Genomic DNA, 22749 nt, shown 5'->3' on the forward strand with positions numbered 1-22749 from the left:
TGTAATAATTGCAGAGAATGTCAGTGATCTTAAGCGAATCGGCCATGTCTGTAATTTGTAAAGTAAAAATTCCCCCACAAATTACCTACTATATTTCCCTGAACACTGAGGTCCTGTGATAATAGTAGTCCCGTGCGAATCGACATCTCTGTGATTTGGCCAGGATTAGGCAGATCGTATATAATTTTTGCAAGGTTTTTTTTTTCCTGTGCGCATTTCTATCTTTATTTTTCACAAAGAATGGAGGCTGCATTCATAATGCGCACCGTTATGAATTCCTGTGCGGCCGTACGGATTACTTTCACTTTAGAATAAGTACCAATTTGGGAGCAAACTATTTGAATGGTGTGTTTAATATTAATATCAATACTATACTTAATGAAAAACATAACAGAACAGTACAATGACAAGCTGGCTTAAATGAGAATGAGAGAGTGAATGGGTGAATGTGAGGCAAGATGTAAAGTGCTTTGGATGGCCATGGGTCTGTTAAAAGTGCTATATAAATGCAGTCCATTTACCATTTACCATAAATGGGTGCTTTTACTAGCCTAGAAATCTAGACGCACCCTAGCGGCAGCAAATGTAATCTGCCCGTGAGTGTCAATACCCTTCTGAGCTGTATTCCCCTAACTCTTGCCGGGCCAATCACATCGTGTATAGAGTCGGTGGGCGGGGCCATAATGACGACGGCCGAGTTGCATTTGCGTGCTTCTAGTAAACACAGAAACTGCCGAACGATGGTCTTTCGAATCAGCTCTGACCGTGATTCTTAACTTGGTGTTAAGCTTTTCTCTGACTCTAAGAAAAGGACAAAGAACGGCACTGAAGTCATTCTTAAAAAGGGAAGATGTGTTCTGAGTTTAGCCGACCGGATACGGCGAATGTTTAATCTGTCAGCGAGCTCTGCTTCACCTTCGTTTCTCTGGTTGGTGTAGCGCTATCCTATCGCGTGCAGAGGGAGTTTGAAAGACAACCGTTTATCCGCCCCTCGGATTGAGCTGTCTATGGTGAGTTCCAGACCAAACATCTTGATGTGGGTCTGGCTTGTCAGGCTACGCTTTTACAGCTTTGAAACTGAATCTTCCGCTGTATATTTTTAGCTTCTCACTCTTGATAAATGAAATCTGCCTCCTACTGTCTGTGCTCAGTTCAGTTTTTAACTGTAGCGTCTGTTCACTAACTGAATTAAATCATTTTTATTACTATAAAACAATCAAAACGATATCGATACATATGACTGTTTATGAGTTCATACAGCTATATCTATAATGAAAAAACATTTACAAATCTTGAAGTCACATCCGGGAGAAAAGTCAGTAAATTCGAGTAAATTCACAGGCTTTGATTATCCCATGTGAATGTGCCACGCAAAACTCAGATGTGGGAGTAATTTCTAAATCACAGAGGTCTCTAGATAATACTAATCCATTGTGAACAGTGCTATTTTCTCCAAACACTTGACCAGTTAATACAATTAGCTAACTGCAGCAAGGGCCAACACAAGACTAAAGTTCTCTAATCTTTCAAAATACTTCTCTAATGTTTCAAAACTTAGCATCCCTGAATGTAGCACGTTCTTCTACTTATGTTAATTGCTTCAAGGAGAAGGAAACTCTTTGTTCTAAGCTAAAGGATAGCACAAGACAAATATTAAAAAAATGAAACGATCAATTTTCCAGGTTTTTCCAGGACATGTGGGAACCCTGAAAAAAAACACAACTAAAAATGACTTAGTTTGACTTTGACTTACAGTGCAACTTTGGAGGTTTTGATGACTGCTGATAGTCTAATGAGACACTCGTCTGATTTCTTGAATCTCTGAAGCTCAAACTCCTCCAGCTCTTCCTCTGATGTCAACAACACGAAGACCAAAGCAGACCACTGGGCAGGTGAAAGGTCAGCAGATGAGAGACTTCCTTTGCTAAGGTGGGTCTGAATCTCTTTCACCAGAGTTTGATCATTCAGTTCATTCAGACAGTAGAACAGATTGATGGATCTCTCTGGAGACAGATTAGCTTCAAGTTTCTGCTTGATGTAATGAACAATTTCCTTCTTGCTCTGGTCATTTTCATCTTGCTGTGTCAACAGACCTCGTAAGAGTCGCCGATTGGACTGGAGCGACAGACCGAGGAGGAAGCGAAGGAGAAGATCCAGGTGTCCAGTTTCACTCTCGAGTGCCTTGTCCACCGCAGCCTTGAGCAAATCAATCATGGCTTCATTTTTGTTTTCCTGTTCTGTAGACTCTTGAACAAACACACTTTTCTCTTTGACGTCGAGAAACAAATGTGCATAAATGGCTGCAATAAACTCTTGAATGCTCAAGTGAACAAAGCAGTACATGGTGCCAAGAACGATCCCTGTTTCCTCCTTAAAGATCTGGGTACACATGCCTGAATACACTGATGCCTTATAGACGTCAATACCACAGGCTTCCAGGTCTGATTCGTAGAAGATCAGGTTGTTTCTTTCCAGCTCTTGAAATGCCAGCTTTCCCAGTGATAGGATGGCGTCTTTATCCCAGGAAACATCTGGTGTGTATTCTCCATCATATTTTCGACGGCTCTGCTGGATCTGAAAGCGGAGAAAGTGTGTGTACATTTGTGTCAGACTCCTGGGAGTGTCGTCAGTATCTGATTCCTGCAGTGTTTTAGAGATCTCATCAGACTGAGTATTTTTCAGATCATTATTTCTTTTCTCCTCCAGAATGTTTTGGAGAACAGTGGCTGAAATCCAGCAGAAGACTGGGATGTGGCACATGATAAAGAGACTCTTTGATTGTTTAACATGATCAATGATTTCATTGGCTATTTTCTCATCAGTGAATCTTTTTCTGAAGTACTCTTCCTTTTGTTCATCAATGAATCCTCGTATCTCTGTCAGCCGGTCGACACACTCAGGAGGAATCTTACTGGCCGCTGCTGGTCTGGTGGTGATCCAGATGAGAGCAGAAGGAAGCAGATTTCCCTTGATGAGGTTCGTCAGGAGAACATCCAGAGAGACTGGGGACGATACATCACACAACGTCTCATTACAGTCAAACTTCAGAGGAAGACGACATTCATCCAATCCATCAAGGATGAACAGGACTTTAAAATCATTCTTTCTTCTAAGGTTTAGTCCTTTTGTCTCTGGGAAAAACTGAGTTAGAAGATCCATCAAACTTTGTTTTTCATTCTCCTTTAAGTTCATCTCTCTGAATGGAAGAGGAAATATGAATCTGATATCTTGATTTTCTTTTCCATCAGCCCAATCCAGAACAAACTTTTGCACAGAGACGGATTTTCCAATGCCAGCGACTCCTTTTGTCAGTACAGTTCTGATCTCTTTGTTTTGTTCAGATGCTTTGAACAAGTTTGTGCATTCAACTGGAATCTCTTGTGATTCATGACGCCTGGAAGCAACTTCAATCTGCCTAACCTCATGTTCAGTGTTGACCGGTTCACTGCCACCCTGAGTGATATAGAGATCTGTGTAGATGTTATTCAGAAGTGTGGAGTCGCCTTGCTTCGCAATTCCTTCAAACACACTTTGATACTTCTTCTTTAGGCCACACTTTAGCTGATGAATGAAGAGCAGCTCATCTAAACACGGGAACAGAAAAAAAGATAGTTTTAGTCTTTATTTTCTCTCCTACATTTATAAGTGTCAATCTGACAGATGTTGATGAGTCTCTTACCTTCTAGAGCATCAGCAGCTGTATTTTCCTTCATCTCTCTCAGGTAATGTAGTGTGAGATCAAGAGCTGCTTCTTTGATACTGCATCTGTTCTCATTAAAGTCCTTCACCAAGGATTCTGTGTTCTCTTTCTGCAATATCTTCTTAAACTTTCCCAGCTCATTCTTCAGAAACTTGATTATTTTGCTCTCAAGATCCTACAAAGAAAGAAAAAAGACAGAACAACAATTTAAACCAAACTGTACATCCACATTTCCTGAAAACCATTTATTCAATCATTTAAAATATCAGTTAAAAAGACAAACATGATAATGGTGTCATTTTTGACAAATATAATGATTTTTAAATATATTATTTACCTTTAATAAATATAATAAATATATTATTACCTTTTATTGCATTCTTTAAAAGTTAAAAATGAAATTGTCGAGATGAATTAGAAATTAAATTTATAAAAATGTAAAAAATGAAATGAAAAAAGTTCTCTTACCTGGAAGATCCGCTGGAGATTGTCTGTGAAATTCCTGTCGTTCCTGTGAGTGTGTACGCTTGAGTCTAATGTCTCATATTGAAGCCTGTTAACAAATAAAATAAAATAAAATAAAATACTGAATGTTCAGGCAAAATATTACAGAAATCTCTTGTAAACATTTTTTAGCAAAAAGAAGCAAAAGCTGATTAGCTGTAACTAGCATGTTAGCTATAACATTTGCTGCTATAAGCATTATTCACTTATAAAGTTTCCAAAACACTCCACATGTGACCAAAAATAAGAAACGCATGAAATACCTTTTGGCAGATGATGGTGTTTCCTCACTGAAGTTCGGCATGCCACCTATTGAACGGTCACTCTTCACAGACACAGAGCTGGACACACCTGAGCCTGATCTTACACTAATGACACAAAGAACAGAGAAGAGGAAAACACTTTACTACAGGTCTCATTTTAAAAGGTTTAAATATTGCAGCTGTGCATTTGTCCTTCATGTATTTTGATAAATGAACATTTTAATGTTTGAACACATGATCTACTTTCCATGGTGACTTTATGCCTCCTAGTGGCTACCTGTGTAACTATATTACTGGAGAGAAACGCCAGACCAAGTTCAATAAAGGTTACCAGACGTTGTGTTTTTTGATTTACTAGTAGAAAAGCTTGAATTTAAACTAGGGATGCACGATACCATTTTTTCAGAACCGATCCGATATTAAAAATTCGGAGTATCGGCCGATACCGATAATAATCCGATACCAATGCAGTTTTGTTTAAACTTTCGCTTTATTATTAGTGAAACCATACTTATTCAATAATAAAGCATGAAGACTAGATATGTAGCAAAGGTCATAGATGTTTATCATAGAACTTGTTCATGTCTCTTAAGCCTTAGCTTAAAAATTCTGAATAAACAGGGATTTCTCTCATTTTAAGAATATAAATAAAGGTAGTATTACTTGTAGTTTAATTCAGAACATGGCACAGTTTGTATGAAAAACTGGTAATGTGAAAGCTGTCATGCGGACCTGGGAGCGCACCAGAACCACACCACACCTGGAGGAGGGCCATATTCCACCAGTAGGAATATAGTGCGGCCCCTTTAAAGGGTTACTTCAGCGATTAGCATATGGCTTTGTATCAGTAGAAACCATAGACTGTAAAAAAAAAGCTGAGGTGACACAATCACTATAGACGGTGGATAAATAGCTATCCACTTGTAACCACGCCCTTAATTATGCAGAACCTTAAGGCTTAAACGAATGAGTTATAAATAAAAAATTCACCCCCCTCACAGTTGTCATGAAGATCAAAATTAGCCTTATAAGCCAAAACCACAATTTGTACCAGGCTGTAAACATGTTTTTTTTCTGGTTTAAAGTTGAGAATTTTAACATGGGGCTCAATGAGATTCTGCTCCCTTCTGGAGCCTGTCCCTAGTGGCCAGTTGAGGAATTACAGTTTACATTACTTCCGTATTGGCTTCAAGAGAGATCGCGGGAGGTTGCCGCTTGGTAGAAACCCTGGAGTATATTCAAATGATTTTGCTCATCCCTCTTATATCCCCCTGAGACAAGAGATTTATGCATTTTATTTCTGGAAAAATTCATTCGTGACGCAAACTGACGATATTTGCATCATCTTTGGAATGTTTGCCCAAAGGCTAAAGACTCTTGATCAGCAGCACTCAAAGTTTGTTCATTTAAACCGTTACGCTCAGAGAGCGTGAGCTGAGGGCGAGAGAGGTCTGTGCTCTGCGGTCTTTGCCATCAGTTGATTTACTTGTTTTTGTGTAAGTAATACATTCTCAAATATGTTTCAACTTAAATAGACTACCTAGATAGATACATAGTAAATATTTGCATCTTTGATACATAGTCAAATTTGAGCATTTAATATTAAAATATAATTTGAATATAAAAAAAAATGAAATTCGAATGGGATAATGGAGTAAGATTGACAGCCCATATACATATATATATACACATATGAAAAGTAAAATCGTGTGCGTCTATAAATGAGATGTCACGACCAGCTCTTCAATTGACAGCAGCGCAGCCTAGTCCTTAAAGGGACAGTTCACCTCTAAAATTATGTTATTAAAAAAAAACAAAAGACATTTAATACAGTAGCTTTTAATCAATGTTGTATATTGAAGACTATGTAGTTTTAATTTAAGCCTACCTTTATTCATTCAATTTCATACTTAAATACTACTCTACATCTCAGGTACATCAAACAGGGTTTTTTAGGTAAAGTTTTAAGTTTAAGTAAGGGTTTTCAAGTCTTTAAAGTAAAATAAAGAAAGAGTATTGCAATAAAAACATTTTCTCCTTAACTTTTTCTGTTCCTGTCGCCCAAGAATAGTATAGAAAAAAAGAAAAAAAACCGAACCGAACCGAAAAACTGTAGTTAAAAACCGAGGTGTGTATTGAACCGTGGACTAACTGTATTGTTGCATCCCTAATATATATATATATATATTAGTTTTAATAACACATTATTTAATTCAGTGGTACTGTATAATTAAAACTATTGTATTTTGTACATTTCTTTGTAGCAAACCACACACGTATACACATAACTCTGCAAACTGCACTTTATGTGACTGACGCCGGAGTCACATGACTAAAACCGAAATAACCGACATGGGAAAAATACGTCTGTTAGAGGGTCTGAATTTCGGCTTTGATTATTTTCTGAATAATCGTACAGCCCTATTTATAGCCTATGTAAAGTTGTGTAGAACCTATTATTTAATTCAGTGATACTGTGTAATTAAATTAAAACTTTCATCCTCATAAAGTTTGTCATGTAAATGCGTTTAAAGGCTTTCCAGATTGAACATTTAAAGCGATTGTGCACGATTCAAAAACAACAATACGGAAAGCGTATCCGTTCAGTGCTCAGCTTTTATCTGTGACAGAGAGCCGAGCCATGTCTCGTCTCTGACCTCTTTCACCTGCGTCCTCACAAAGCTTTGTCATTTTATGTGTTTTAAGGCCTGCCAGACTGACTGAACATTAAAGTGATTTTAGACCATCAGATGTGTATTATGTTGAACAAATGCATGATATATTATGACAAACGAACACTCAGACAGAAGCTCGCACATCACGTGAAGATCGTGCTTAGAGAGCAGTGCAGAAACGCAGAGTCAACGCGGTCCTGTGACGAAAGTAAAGTCACTGAAGTAGCTCAGAAACTCAACCGTTATAGGCATATATATTAATACCTTTGAAGTTCAAACCACAGCTTCATAATGTGGGCGGTAGTGGCTCAGTGGTTCATGTAGGTTGTCTACAAACCGAAAGGTTGGTGGTTCAATCCCTGGTTCCACCTGACCAAGTATCGAAGTGTCCATGAGCAAAACACCTAACCCCAGCTGCTCCCGACGAGCTGGATGGCGCCTTACATGGCTGACACCGCCGTCGGTGTATGAATGGGTGAATGTGAGGCAAATGTAAAGCGCTTTGGATGGCCATAGTGTCTGTTAAAAGCGCTATATAAATGCAGTCCATTTACCATTTATAATGAATAGAGACGAGTAATTCACACACACAATCACTCTCTTATTAATGCATTCAAATAAATGTAATGCAGCTGTGTTCATTTATCTGTATCTGATGTACAAGCAGAACTCTGCCCCATAGACAATAACTGCTGAAAGTAAACCGTTTCCTTTAAGTATTTTAAAATGAAAAGAAATTCACTATTTCATTAGAAAAACAATTCTACCTTTATTAGTAGAAAATATTTACAGTAAAAACCGTATCAGGAACTTACTTAAAAACCTTATGAGGGCAAAAAAATGGAACGCAAAAAAAAAAAAAAAAAGATTCTCGAGATTATGAGAAAATGAAGCCGTGATCATGAGATCCATGACCATTCAGGGCTTCCGTAGTTTCCGTGCTTGGCCAGGATGTTATTTTGTTAGGTTTTTTAAAAACAAATTTAACAAACACAGCGTGTGTTCTGATGTTGGTTGTAAGAGAATAATCCAAAAACTGCCCCACTGGCGATCTGACATGTCCTTTTATATTGAACATCTCCTCACTGGCGGCAGGAGCGCGCTCGTCTTCCTCATCTGTTCTGATGTCAAATGGCGATAACACAGCCGAACACGAGAGCAACACACTCTGGCTGATCAGATCTTATTGGCTGTTTGTAGAGGTCGACGATAGTGGATTTTACCGATACTGATAACTAGGTTGGACCACACTTGCCGATAACCGATTAATCGACCGATAGTGGATTTTACCGATACCGATAACTAGGTTGGACCACACTTGCTGATAACCGATTAATCGACCGATAGTGGATTTTACCGATACCGATAACTAGGTTGGACCAAACTTGCCGATAACCGATTAATCGACTGATAGTGGATTTTACCGATACCGATAACTAGGTTGGACCAAACTTGCCGATAACCGATTAATCGACTGATAGTGGATTTTACCGATACCGATAACTAGGTTGGACCACACTTGCCGATAACCGATTAATCGACCGATAGTTTTTAAAATAGATACTGGACAAAACATAACACTAAGTAAAACAGTGCTGAACTTTATTACAAGAAATAAAATAAAACAACAGTACTGAACCATGAGATTGTGCTAAATTGCTTATGTAAATATGAATATATTAAAATGACAAGTTCTAACAGAAAAAAATTCTACAGAAAAATAACTAAAACATTAAAATATTACAATTAAATGTTTCTTTAGCTGTAACCTAGAAGCATGTAAGTGAATGTCAGGTGACAGACTGCAAGTCCAATTCGTTAACACGGATGTCTTAGCTTATTTAGCTAGCTTACATGAACTAAATGCATTATGTAATATACATTTTACAGCATGTATTAATATTTGAGCAATACAATTCTAGCTTAATCAATAATGTTAGTTCATCGTGCATAAAAAGGTTAACAGATAAAACTAACAATGAATAATAAATGGACTGCATTTATATAGCCCTTTTAACAGACTCTATGGCCATCCAAAGCGCTTTACATCTTGCCTCACATTCACCCATTCATACACCGACGGCGATGTCAGCCATGTAAGGCGCCGTCCAGCTCGTCGGGAGCAGCTGGGGTTAGGTGTCTTGCTCAAGGACACCTCGACACTTGGTCAGGTGGAACCGGGGATTGAACCACCAACCTTCTGGTTTGTAGACAACCTACATGAACCACTGAGCCACTGCCCCCCAATACTTCTACAGCATTTATTAAAGGTAGGGTAGGTAGGAATGATCTAAAACACGTTTGTCCAAAGTGTTTAAACTTTCTTTATATGTCAATACACAATTAAAATGTAAGTACTCTGAAAAAGAGAGTATAAAAATCAAGTGACTCTAGACTAATCTGCAATAAACACCGCTCATTATTTTCGTTCGGGACGAAACAAATGATTGGCTTGGGCGACTGTCACTCTCTCTCGCTACCATGGCAACCACCGCTTTCGCTACAGGATCCGCCCACTCGCGGACCCCTAGGAAGAGCAAAAGCATTCAAAATGCACGGTGCCGCAGTCAGTGAAGGCAAACAATGCAAAAAAAGGAAGACAGTAGGCCTACATGTAAAGGCAATGCACAAGAAGCCTTTGGATAAACAAAGAAATCAAACGTGAGTAAATATCAGCGTGGCTTTCCAGCGATGGTGAGAACTGAGGGACCTCAAGCGGCTGAAAACGACTCATTGCTGCTGTATTCCTGCTGGACAGGTCATCTTTCATTCTGATTATACATTTTTTCGGTTTATGTTTTCATAAAGTATGTATCACTAGCACATGTAGCTGCCTAATATAGCATAACATTACTCAGCATAAAGTTACAATATTATACACTTAGCCATTAGTAGAGATGATAAATACTCAATATGCTTAGCTCAAGTTGATCGCTGTCGGGTTGAAATGCACAAAATGTAACTTTAGATAACTGTTACGTCCGAATGGTCGTAGGGATTTATTTTATTTTCTTAATTTGTGTGGATTCTGTTTTCTGTGCTTTTGTGTTCTGTTGCTCTTGCTCCTCCTACTGTCTGCTTGACCGGCTCATGAGTGCCGCCTGAATCTTCTTCCAGATCGTTAAGTGGAGAACAAAGGAACCCAGACATTTCCGGTCAGCGAGAGAGACAGAGGTTTTCCTCTCCGGGAGAGACTACCATCTTCTGGTCCCAGTGCTGTTGTGTGCCTCTATGGTGTATAGTGTTTGGCCTGTAGTGTCAGGTAAAGAGCTGTGAAAGTGTCTCAGCTAAGTTGTGTATAACCAGTATAGCAGGGTGAGCTGTTACGTGTTACAGCTAATGTTTGCACTCCTAAACCTTAACTCAATCTGAGCAGTGTAAATCAATGTGAGCTGTTTGTGAACATCAGCATTCTACTTTTGTTTCCTTAATTTTCTCACTTTTTCTCACAATCTTACACAAAATTCATCTTCATGACAGTATAACTGATGTTATTGGGGGAAACATGTATCAATGCTACCCGTGTTTAGCTTTGCCTTATAAATATAACTAGCTCATTACCGAATTAAACAAATATATTTTAAACTTTAGCAGTATCGGTATTCTAGCTTGATAGTGAGGACTAAAAGACATCTTATCTGTTTATATTCATACTGATGAAGTTAGATGTTTTATCACATGTGATTCTGACATGATGTCACTACATTGATTGCACACCGCTCCTCTCAGGTCAATAATGCTCTTCCAGCTGATTGGTCGGTGAGGCGCGTTCATGTGTTTTGGGGGCGTGGCTTTGGAAAGAGCCCAGAAGGGAGAAGGTGGAGTGAATGGAAATAATGAGCTGTCTTTAAAACAGTCCTGAGAGGTCTACAGACACTCAATTTTTATACTTTCTTTTTTAGAGTACTTACATTCTAATTATGTATGGATATATAAAGAACGTTTAAACAAATTTGGAAAAAAGGTTTTTTAACCAATTCTTACCTACCCTACCTTTAACCTTACTTAAAGGGTAACTAAACCCCTGTTCACAGCCTAACTCCGCCCTCTGGCAATATTTGAAAAATGCTGCAAAAGTGGGCAGAGCCCAGCGGAGACTGAGGGGACGAGACGAGGGCGGGGCTGAGCGGGGGGGGGGGGGGGGGGGGGGTTTGGGGGGCGTGCACCTGAGACCCGCAAAGATGGATAGTGACTGGAGTGAGGACAGCAGCTTTGCAACAGAGCGGTCATCTAAAGTAGAGGACTTTTCTCCACCACCTTCACCTGAAGTGGAGGAGGGTGAAATGTCTGTAGACACAGAGCCTTATCAATCGAGCCGCTGGCTCAAACTGCCTTAACTCCCGATGCCGACGATGCTTTCATTCATTCATTCATGCTAGCGAAGCAGCAGCGCAAGAGAGAATGAGATCACTAACTAATCTATGAACACTGAACAGCCATATACTTATACTGAATGCCACTAAAAAAGCACAGGACCAATAAGTTCAAACCTAATAGCCTATTACAACAGATTTCCTCATATTAAATATTCCTCATGCATTAAATAAAAGTTAGACTACATACGCCAGCAGTCTAGCACGTTACGGATTTGTTGTTCGTTACCACGGCAACCATTTGCGTGTCAGGGTTTGTTTGAGGTCTGAAGTATGAACATTATCTGTAGACATGACGGGTGGCAAACATATCAGAAGAAAAGCTTAACATGTACTTACAACTGCATTATTTATCTGTATTTTCTTCATTAGGATGTTAAAAGCAAGTGACGAGAAAGTTTCATTCATAATGTTTCTACTTCATTTAACATGAGCGCTCATACTGGACTGAAGCGGTTCTCATCATGTGATCACGGGAAAACATTTCTCAGGGTGGTGAGCTCATGCCAGCGGCGTGGTTGGTGAGCCATTGGAAGTACCATCCTACGTCACGAAGTACCACAACGTCCAATAGGAAAATTCAACTGCAGTAGCCACCGTTCAACCTTAAGAGGGCAGCACTAAGACGTTTTTACACCATATATTATAATATTAAAACACTTTATACCCAAATGTCAAAATATTTACTCTAATCAATAAACAGCATTAATAAAGCCCCAGTCTTACAGATCATTAACTAAAAAAAGTTGGTTTAGGGTTTAGTTACCCTTTAAAGGTGCCCTGTGTAAAAACTGAGGTAAAAATATTCAAAAAAATTACCTATACACATCAAAAGAATGAGAAGAAATAAGGGCAATGATGTCATAAAAGATGTCTAGTTATAGTACTGCAGAGTTATCAACCTTAATTAGCAGTAGCATTACTAGCCCCGGCCCAACAGGTGTCGTAATACCAGTCTCGGCCATGGGAGGCGGTATGCGGCAACATAACCACCAGCCAACCTGGCGTACTTGAACTTGATGTCAATCGTGTGGAAAGTACAGCCCACTACTTCATTTCAGTTCAGGGAAGAGAGCGGACGGATGGCCGAAGCCCTTGGCCCCTTAAATGTATCTGATATGATAAAAATAGCTGTTTTTACCTGACCGGAAAAAGCGGAAGTGCGGGCGCCCGGCGATTGTGTCCCGTCACATCATAATAAAAGTCCCGGTACTCGCGAGCCGTTTAGAATAGGCGCCCTCCAGTGGACGAAAAGTTGCATAGTGCACCTTTGATGTAAAAAATGTAATATTATTGTATTATATGTAAGGGATAATGTACACCCAGCCGTCGCGTCGGAGTCCTGATCACTCTGTTGGGGTTTATTCTGCGATAACAACCAGCTGGGTGGACATTATCCCACTTATTACACGGCTACTAGTCTCAAATAAATAATTATTAGACACAAAATATTGTCTCGAGATTAAATATTTTATTAGCTCCTACACAAAGCTTTCACGAAGAAAAACAGTTCCAGACTGCTTTAAGCCTTTATCTATTGCTGCTAAATGTTGAAAATGAATGCTGAAAGGGTTAGTTCAGCCAAAAATGAAACCAAGCCTCTGATTTACTCACCCTCAAGTCATTATAGGTGTTTATGACATTCTTCTGTCAGACAAATACAATCAGAGTTATATTTAAAAAGTCCAGGCTAACGTTAATCCCAGCAGTAGCTGTAGCTGTGTTTGAAGTCCATAAAAAATGCAGCTGTCCGTCAAATAACGTGCTCCACACGACTCCTATATTAATATATTAAAAAATATTTTAAAAATATTAAAAACGTTATAAAGGAAACCCGCCTTGAAGTCTTCCGTTGTAACCCACGGCTGTTTAAGCCACAAGATGGCGCCAGCGTTAAGCACAGAAGTAGTACCGGTCAAGATAACTCGCAGTACCCGGATGAGCGGGTGTTATCTGGAAATAACGTACCGCTGGAATGAGCGATTGACCAATCAGAATCAAGTATTTCACAGAGCCGTGTAATAATGAGCGTTATCATTTCATATAAATCTAAACAGTTGTCAACATGTAGTATTCAGTATTCTTTACTCTATTTAATTGATGTAAGTGTGAACTCGTGAACCGGAAAAAAACTATCTGTATTGATTTTGGCGGATAACGGATTGTTCCACCAATCAGCTAGCCTGGCTCTGCCCTCCTACGTACTTCCGCTCAATTTTCATTTTCCTTCAGGACTACGTCTGGGACTGCTGTGTAGTCTTAGGTTTTCTCCGAACAAATTTTTACCGGTCCAATCAGCGAACAGAGGGAGTGGCTGAGAACGATGACGTTGATGTCGAGCGCTAGTTTGAGATGTAGTTCAGTAATGGCGGCGGAGAAAGATTCAAACTAAACCATTCATTGCATTGTGGCACCGCTGCCGAATATCCAGAAGTTAAAGCCGGAGCAATAACAGTCTTTGCTGGGGTTTGTTGGTGGCCCTCCAACAGGGTAAACTCAGGGAAAGTTTGATTTTCCAGATCGCTTCGTTAGTGATGAAGGAGTCGGCTGAAGCTATTCGGACAGTAACTGTTTCTCGTGGGGTCAGAAGGTATTGACATCATTTAATTTACAGGGACTGGTCAGTTATTTTATTGCCGTCCGTCTCTCACCACCCGCGTAAAAATCCCCGGCCGAGTTACCGACTGCTTTTGACAAACGCAAGGCCGTGTTGATGTAACAGCTGTCCGAATGAGTTTTTAACAATATATCACTTCAAAATTCACTGTTTGTAATCACCACAGAACACCGTACGGTTGCTTTGCTGTTATTAGGATGTATTTCTAGACTTGTATTTCCTTAAAATGCTGGCAAGTATTTAGAAGAGCAATATATTTCATCACCGCTCAAACAAATTAAAATAAAAGCACTTAAACATTTGAATCGGTCCGTTATTTATAGCAGCATTTATTATCATACCAAGCATATGACATTTTATTTACATTATACAATGATGTTACGGACCCGTGAGCGCCGCGTTCCCGAACATAAAACTCTCCTCTCCACTGTGGCCGTGTGGCGTGAATAAATCACAATCCGAATGCACGAGTTTTAGGTTTTATCCTATAGTTTTATTACTGAGGTGGCATGCACATGTGCACTTTTATTTTGTCAGATTTCCATGAGTGAAACAGGCGAAGGGCGCATGACATACGTCACGACCAAACGTTAGCGATTGGTTATGGCAGATCCAGAGTAGCTCAGGGCAGATCCAATAGTTTTAAACCTCAAAAGGGTGCCCGCCTTCGCGGAAATAAACCCTTGTCAATGGAGAGTGGCCAGACTCTATGTACAAATGAAATGTACGAGAGTCTGGTAAAACCAGGCTACCAATCAGCTATCAGTGCCGATTAATCTGCAAAACCGACGAATCGTCGAGCTCTAGTTGTTTGCTTGTCAATGGTAGCACGCCGATTCTTCAAAACATCTAATACGGACGACACACACGCATTTTAATGAAAGTATCGAGCGCTATATTGACATTTTTGTATATTACCAACACCGGTGTACCGTTGATAAATACTGATACCCTCTAATCGCCCAGCCCTAGTCCACTGTTACGTCTACCTAAAAAAAAGATATGTCTAGGAGTAATAGGGTTGGTAACATGTATTAAAGTAAAATAAAATGAAAGAATAGAATGGGTTCAGTTACTGATAAATGTATGACAATATGAATCAGGCAGAGGCAGATTTAAACTTTTGACTCTTTTAGTAATTTCAAAAATCATAAATAAACCAACAAACACCCGATTGATTTACAAAGTAATATAGTGATCATAGAAAAGAATATTTACAGAATATATATACACAAAATAGTAAAACAAAAAGACAGAACAAAAAGCGTGGGACTATGAGCGGTGCTAAAGCAAAGAAATCAACAAAACAAAAACCAGCTAGCTTATCAATTGAAGTACTTAACTATCTTAAAAATAAAGACATAAATAAACACCTAAACCAACTAAGCTACACTAACTAACAAACATAAATACAGAAGGTGGCAACCGCTCCTTACCTGGTGTGTATAAACAATTTCAAATACTACGTGTTGTATTATGTAGGTCACGTGACATGCTGAAACTATCCCATCGCTCAGGGTCCGAAATGAGCAGTGTAAACAAGTCACAGGTTAAAACGTAAAGTTGTAACCAAAACAATGTCTTTCAAAACAAAGTTTCAAAACCAAACTATCAATCGGGGAAAGTAGATACAAATTGTCAAAACAAACGAAAGAAAACACGCCTCTCTCTTCCTCCAGTTGTTTCCAGGTCTTTATACAGGTGAGATGAGTTCTGATTGGTTCCTTGGGAGGGATCTCTCTTGGACAAATGATGATTGATGGGCAAACCAACCAATCACGAACCTAAGAATAAATGACAGCTGAGAACAATAAAAGGGGGGGGGAGAGAAAGAGAAGGAAAACCACCAAAATACGTCGCAGACGTAACACCCACCACCTTAAGTACAAACTTCTATACGAATAGAATTTGACAAAAGAACAAACGCTTACAAAAGAGCTAACACTCGTTTAAACTCGGGATAAAGCATCTGCCACCACATTATCCACACCTCTCTTATACTTTATTTCCAGGTTATAATTTTGAACAAAGAGAGACCACCTCATTAATCTCTGGTTCTGGTTGTACATGCGTAGAAGAAAAGTCAGCGGGTTATGGTCAGTATACACGGTTACAGGAAGAACAGTAGAACCAACGTACACGTCAAAGTGTTGAAGTGCTAACAATAATGCTAGAGCCTCTTTCTCAATAGTAGAATAGTTACGTTGATGTTTATTAAACTTCTTCGAGAAGTAGCAAACAGGATGACTGATTCCATCGGTACCCTCCTGCAACAACACTGCACCTGCTCCCACCTCGCTGGCATCCACTTCCAGCTTGAACGGTGTGGAAAAATCTGGGGCAGACAACACGGGTTCACTACATAACAAAGCTTTGATGTTGTTAAAAGCGTTCTGACACTCCGGTGACCACACAAATGCTGTAGAAGGACTAAGTAGAGCAGTTAAGGGAGTAGCCACTGAAGAAAAATTCCTGCAAAAACACCGATAATATCCGGCCATACCTAAAAACCGACGCAACTCACGTCTGGTATTTGGCACAGGAAATTCACTAATAGCCGAAACTTTAGCTGACAAAGGACGCACTTCGCCCTCCCCTACCTGTTTACCGAAGTAGGTCACTGTAGCCTTTCCGATCTCACACTTGGCTAGATTAAGCGTTAAAGATGCCTTCTCTAAACGCTTAAACACAGTTTCTAACAGCATTATGTGCTCAGACCAGCTTTGTGAAAAGACGATCACATCATCGAGATATGCGTGACAGTTAGGAACATCGGCAAGTACTATATTAACCAACCTTTGAAATGTAGCAGCGGCGTTTCGCAACCCAAATGCCATAACGTTGTATTGCAGAAAGCAATCTGGTGTTACGAAAGCGGAGATCTCTGAAGCTCTTGGTGTCAATGGAACCTGCCAATATCCTTTAAGTAAATCAAGTTTGCTCACAAACCTTGCCGAACCTATGCTATCCACGCAATCCTCCATCCTGGGCAATGGAAAACAGTCTGGAATAGTTATATCATTCACCCGACGATAATCGGTACAAAAACGCTTAGTTCCATCAGACTTCTGTACCAAGAGACAGGGAGAACTCCAGGGACTAATGCTAGGCCTGGCCAATCCTTTCTCTAACAAGTACTGGGTCTCCTGCTTCATAATAGCCCTTTTAGCAGCATTAACCCTATAAGGGTGTTGTTTAATCGGTTGTGTCTTACTTAACTGAATGTCGTGTTGCAGCACATGTGTAAGTGTAGGCACGTCACCCAAAACAGAGTTAAATTTGTCAAGGAGCTCAATTACATCCTGCCTTTCATGTGCCTTGAGATGTGCTAAAAATTTCGGTAAAGCTGCAAGCGTTTCAGAGTTTGGTAGCCTAGCTGATAATAACGGTGTACCAGCCTCTAATACTCCATCCAGATCAACATCAGAACGCTCAACCACTGGATTCGCCTCGCACGCAACACCTACTGGAGAAACAACAGGACTTCCATCCTGTGTGGTAAGACATTTTACATCAGAGTCAACTCTAGTATAATAGGCTTTTAGCATATTAACATGACATACTCGTTTCTGACGTTTCCGGTCAGGAGTTCTCACCACATAATCAGTTTCACCCTTTTTTTCTAGGATTTCGTAAGGTCCAGAAAATCGTGCCGACAATGCAGATCCAGGGATGGGAAGCAAGACCAACACCTGATCTCCCACTGAAAAAGATCTGGACACAGCATGTTTGTCATAACAAACTTTCATTTCCTCCTGAACTTTAGACAAGGATTCTCGAGCTAGAGTACTCGCTTTCTGTAATCGCTCACGGAACTTGCTTACGTAATCTAGCACATTTGTTTTCTCGCTATTCTCAATACCTAACAGTCTCTCTTTCAGAGCCTTCAAAGGTCCCCTCACCGTATGACCGAAAACCAACTCTGATGGACTGAACTTGAGAGATTCCTGTACAGTTTCTCGAATTGAAAATAAAAGCAATGGAACTCCTTCATCCCACTCATTTCTTGTCTCTAAGCAATACTTCCTTAACATCGCTTTTAGGGTCTGGTGAAACCGTTCCAACATTCCCTGACTTTGGGGATGATATGCACTAGATGTACGGTGTGTGATGCCTAGTGACTTAAAAACTTGTGAGCACAACTTAGATAAAAAATTAGTGCCTTGGTCAGTTTGTACAATCCTCGGCAACCCGAAAGTTGAGAAAAACTTAGTTAAAGCTTTAACAACTACCTTGGCTGTAATCTTACGTAGAGGAATAGCCTCTGGATACCTAGTAGCAGTACACATGATTGTAAGCAGAAATTGATTACCGGATTTTGACTTTGGTAATGGCCCTACACAGTCCACTATCACGTGTTCAAAAGGTTCCCCCAACACAGGGATTGGAATTAACGGAGCTGGTGGTATCACCTGGTTAGGTTTTCCTGCGTACTGACACACATGACAGGTCTTACAATACTGAATCACATCACGTTTAAGCCCATACCAAAAAAAATGTTGCAGGACACGGTTATAGGTCTTGGTAACACCTAAATGACCTGACAACAAATGATCATGTGCCAACGACAAAACTTGTTGACGAAAAACAGTGGGAACTACTACCTGATAGACTACATTCCACTCGTCTTCTAAGGTATTACTTTTACGCCACTTTCGCATAAGTAAACCATCTTTTACCAAGAATGCAACGTTGTCCAAGTTCTCATTGTCTGTCAATCTGAAACATTTCTCTAATGAGGAATCATTTTTCTGAGCCTCGATGAGCTCTTCACGAGTAAATGACAAAGAACCACTCACTACAACCTCCGTCACCTGGTCACTGCCACGAAACTCAGTTTCCACAACCTCCTTAGTGTCCAAATCTGCACAAAAGAAAGAGTCAGATAAACCTAGATCATTGTCCTTCTTAGATTGGGCACGTGTGACAACGCATGCAGGAAAAGCACTCGGATATTTCTGAGAAAGCTCATCTGTCTTAATCTGAACCAATGGATCATCCATCACCTCCAGTGAAGGTATCACCCTCCCTCCAGCTAAATCGTTGCCTAAAATGAAAGACACCCCCTTCACAGGCAATGCGGGACGTACTCCTACCTCCACAAAATCAGTTACCAAGTCAGACTGGAGATGGATACGATGTACAGGTACCTTCATAATCTCCATACTGAAACTCTGCACTAGTCTGCTAGAACCTACTGACGACAGACCTGAAAAAGGTAACACGTCAGCACATACAAAGGACTGCGCAGCTCCCGTGTCACGCAGCATCTGAACCTCCACTTGGTCCTCCTTTTTACCTGTTAACGAAACAAACCCTTTTATAAGGAAAGGTAAATATGTAGGATCTGGCATTTCAGCTCCCTGTTCAGAAAGCAAACAAGAATTAACAGAGTTTACTAAAGCAACCTCTTTCTTTGGAAAGTTCTGTTTACGCTTCAGCGATAAACAGTCGGCGATCACATGGCCTGTCTTATGACAGTAAAAACAGTCACGAGTCTCTTTAGACTTCTCACTAGTCTGCTTAGGCATTTGACTATTGACTGAAGACTTCGTCAGATAACTCCTTTCAGTGTTTGCTACATGAAAAACGTTTTTATGCGTGAGCACAAACTCATCTGCCAACACAGCAGCCTGCGAAAGAGTCGTCGCCTTCTGTTCATTAAGATACAGCACCATCCGCTCAGGAAGACATTGCTTAAACTCCTCCAGTAACAAAAGTTCTCTAAGTGAATTAAAATCATCAGCCTTACTAGAAATGCACCATTTATCAAAGAGAATTCCTTTCTCTCGTGCAAATTCAACAAAAGTTTGAGTAGCGGTTTTCTTGCGATTTCGAAAATGTTGCCTGTAAGCCTCTGGTACTAATTCATATGATCTAAGTATGGTCGATTTAACTACGTCATACTTAAGACCATCTTCCAAAGACAGGGTAGAGTATACCTCCAATGCTTTACCAACTAACTTGCATTGTAAGAGTAATGACCAAACATCCTTTGGCCAACCCAAGGAAGTTGCGATTCTCTCAAAAGCGTTAAAATAACTATCCACTTCAGATTCTCTAAAATTCGGAACTAAAGCAATATGCCTGCCCACATCAAATGTGGTAGAACCAGAATAAGCCGAATTTTCACTCACCGACGAGAAGTTCTGCCGCATAGAGGAGACTGGAGTAACCTGGGCCGCTTCAATCTCCAATTTACGAAGCTTTACCTCTTTGTCGGCTTCAATTTCAAGCCTGCGGATTTGTAGACGCAGATCCAGCTCTGCTTGGCGGGCTTGTGCTCGTGCTTCCACCTCGATACGTGCTATTCGCACCTTCGTCTGTAAATCCCCTCTTGTACTGGGGGTACCTGGTGAAAAAGGCTCAAAGGGTGGTAAACCAGCAGCCCCGACAGTGGCCTCCGCCTCCATCGCAACTGTCTCTACCTCCTCTTTACCTACTTCATGCACATCTTGCCCCTCGCCAAAAGGATCGGTCTTTCCATCCAATTCAGGCCTAGTCAAAATTTCCAATTCGTACAGCCGATCTATCACTTCAGCTTTAATTTGCCGTTTTAGTGATTGTTTCGAAATAGAAATCTGAAAGTGGTTAGCTATTATTAACAACTCATCCTTTCTACAAGTTTCAAGCAACTCTAATGTGGGATTATCAATGAAACACTTCAAATGAAATGCCATCAGGAAGCTAAATATTACCACAAATCGTGTTATCATGCTCTAGTGGACAAATGCAATAAGAGTTAACCTCAGCCAACTATACTGAGTCTCTGCCATTAATCAAATAGTCACACAGTTTTGTTTACAGTAACAAACGACGAGCCCCCAATTATGTTACGTCTACCTAAAAAAAAAGATATGTCTAGGAGTAATAGGGTTGGTAACATGTATTAAAGTAAAATAAAATGAAAGAATAGAATGGGTTCAGTTACTGATAAATGTATGACAATATGAATCAGGCAGAGGCAGATTTAAACTTTTGACTCTTTTAGTAATTTCAAAAATCATAAATAAACCAACAAACACCCGATTGATTTACAAAGTAATATAGTGATCATAGAAAAGAATATTTACAGAATATATATACACAAAATAGTAAAACAAAAAGACAGAACAAAAAGCGTGGGACTATGAGCGGTGCTAAAGCAAAGAAATCAACAAAACAAAAACCAGCTAGCTTATCAATTGAAGTACTTAACTATCTTAAAAATAAAGACATAAATAAACACCTAAACCAACTAAGCTACACTAACTAACAAACATAAATACAGAAGGTGGCAACCGCTCCTTACCTGGTGTGTATAAACAATTTCAAATACTACGTGTTGTATTATGTAGGTCACGTGACATGCTGAAACTATCCCATCGCTCAGGGTCCGAAATGAGCAGTGTAAACAAGTCACAGGTTAAAACGTAAAGTTGTAACCAAAACAATGTCTTTCAAAACAAAGTTTCAAAACCAAACTATCAATCGGGGAAAGTAGATACAAATTGTCAAAACAAACGAAAGAAAACACGCCTCTCTCTTCCTCCAGTTGTTTCCAGGTCTTTATACAGGTGAGATGAGTTCTGATTGGTTCCTTGGGAGGGATCTCTCTTGGACAAATGATGATTGATGGGCAAACCAACCAATCACGAACCTAAGAATAAATGACAGCTGAGAACAATAAAAGGGGGGGGAGAGAAAGAGAAGGAAAACCACCAAAATACGTCGCAGACGTAACATCCACATGTGACCAAAAATAAGAAACACATGAAATACCTTTTGGCAGATGATGGTGTTTTCCCACTGAAGTTCGGCATGCCACCACCTATTGAACGGTCACTCTTCACAGACACAGAGCTGGACACACCTGAGCCTGATCTTACACTAATGACACAAAGAACAGAGAAGAGGAAAACACTTTACAGGACATACTTTAGTCTCAATCTTATCAGCTCTTTATGTTTGTAAGTTATTAACTGTGACACTGTCTATAAAGCCCTCTTTACCATGTAGATTTGATTTGTTGAAGAAGGTATTAGTTGTGTTTTTAAGTCAAGTCATCATTATATATATTTTTAAATGGTTTAGTATTTGCAAACATAAAACAATGCTTGTTAAGGTTTTGTTCTTCACAAAGAAAAGACAAACCCCTGAAAGGTAATTAGTGTTAATAATGATTGTGTGAAAGAGTCTTACCTCTGTTCCTCTGAGAGACTCATCTTAGAGAGAGAGTGCTTTCCTCGCTCCTCTGCCATACTGCAGCTAAACGGCCACTGAACACAGATCAGCTCGGGTTTCTGAACACAATCATTCAGTTTGAGCTACAGATGACCATATGTCACTGAGATCAATAGCACGGCAGTTCAGGAAATAATCAAGAATGTGAAGTGAAAAAAGAGCATTATATAAAATCAAGTGAGTTATAAAACAATATACTGACATGTGGAATAATCAAATGATCTTATGGCAGATAATTTAATGTGTTTAACTGACATATGGCTCTATAGTTCAGATATAATATATGCTTTAAACTGTGGGAAAACATGAACCCGGTTTGATATATTTCTGTATTGCAGTTTTATTTAATTTGCAGTCGTATTTACTCCTATTTTATTAACGGTCGATTCTTCTT

At 39.7% G+C, this 22749-nt stretch overlaps 2 protein-coding genes across 2 annotated transcripts in view; both read right to left on the reverse strand.

Moving 5' to 3' along the window:
• Positions 1 to 22749, reverse strand: part of LOC137040641 (NACHT, LRR and PYD domains-containing protein 12-like) — a 274172-nt gene that overhangs the window by 62641 nt on the left and 188782 nt on the right. The gene's annotated exons all lie outside the window — the stretch shown is intronic.
• LOC137040643 (NLR family CARD domain-containing protein 3-like) lies at positions 1750 to 22387 on the reverse strand. The gene is made up of 5 exons (XM_067416437.1): positions 22314 to 22387; positions 4468 to 4572; positions 4169 to 4253; positions 3680 to 3875; positions 1750 to 3584 (listed from the first exon to the last, which is right to left on the reverse strand). Exons 1-5 carry the CDS (start codon positions 22370 to 22372, stop codon positions 1750 to 1752), a joined length of 2280 nt encoding a protein of 759 aa, XP_067272538.1. The 5' UTR covers positions 22373 to 22387.

The sequence above is a fragment of the Pseudorasbora parva genome, chromosome 14 (genome assembly GCF_024679245.1).
Source record: "Pseudorasbora parva isolate DD20220531a chromosome 14, ASM2467924v1, whole genome shotgun sequence".
Classification (NCBI taxonomy): Eukaryota; Metazoa; Chordata; class Actinopteri; order Cypriniformes; family Gobionidae; genus Pseudorasbora; species Pseudorasbora parva.

Excerpts from the sequence above, each read along its gene's own strand:
- LOC137040643 (XM_067416437.1), bottom strand. The coding sequence starts at position 22,372 with ATGGCAGAGGAGCGAGGAAAGCACTCTCTCTCTAAGATGAGTCTCTCA. Across the intron at positions 4,573-22,313 it reads AGTCTCTCAGAGGAACAGAG|TGTAAGATCAGGCTCAGGTG; the intron begins GTAAGACTCTTT and ends TTGTGTCATTAG. Across the intron at positions 3,585-3,679 it reads AGCTGCTGATGCTCTAGAAG|ATGAGCTGCTCTTCATTCAT; the intron begins GTAAGAGACTCA and ends TCCCGTGTTTAG.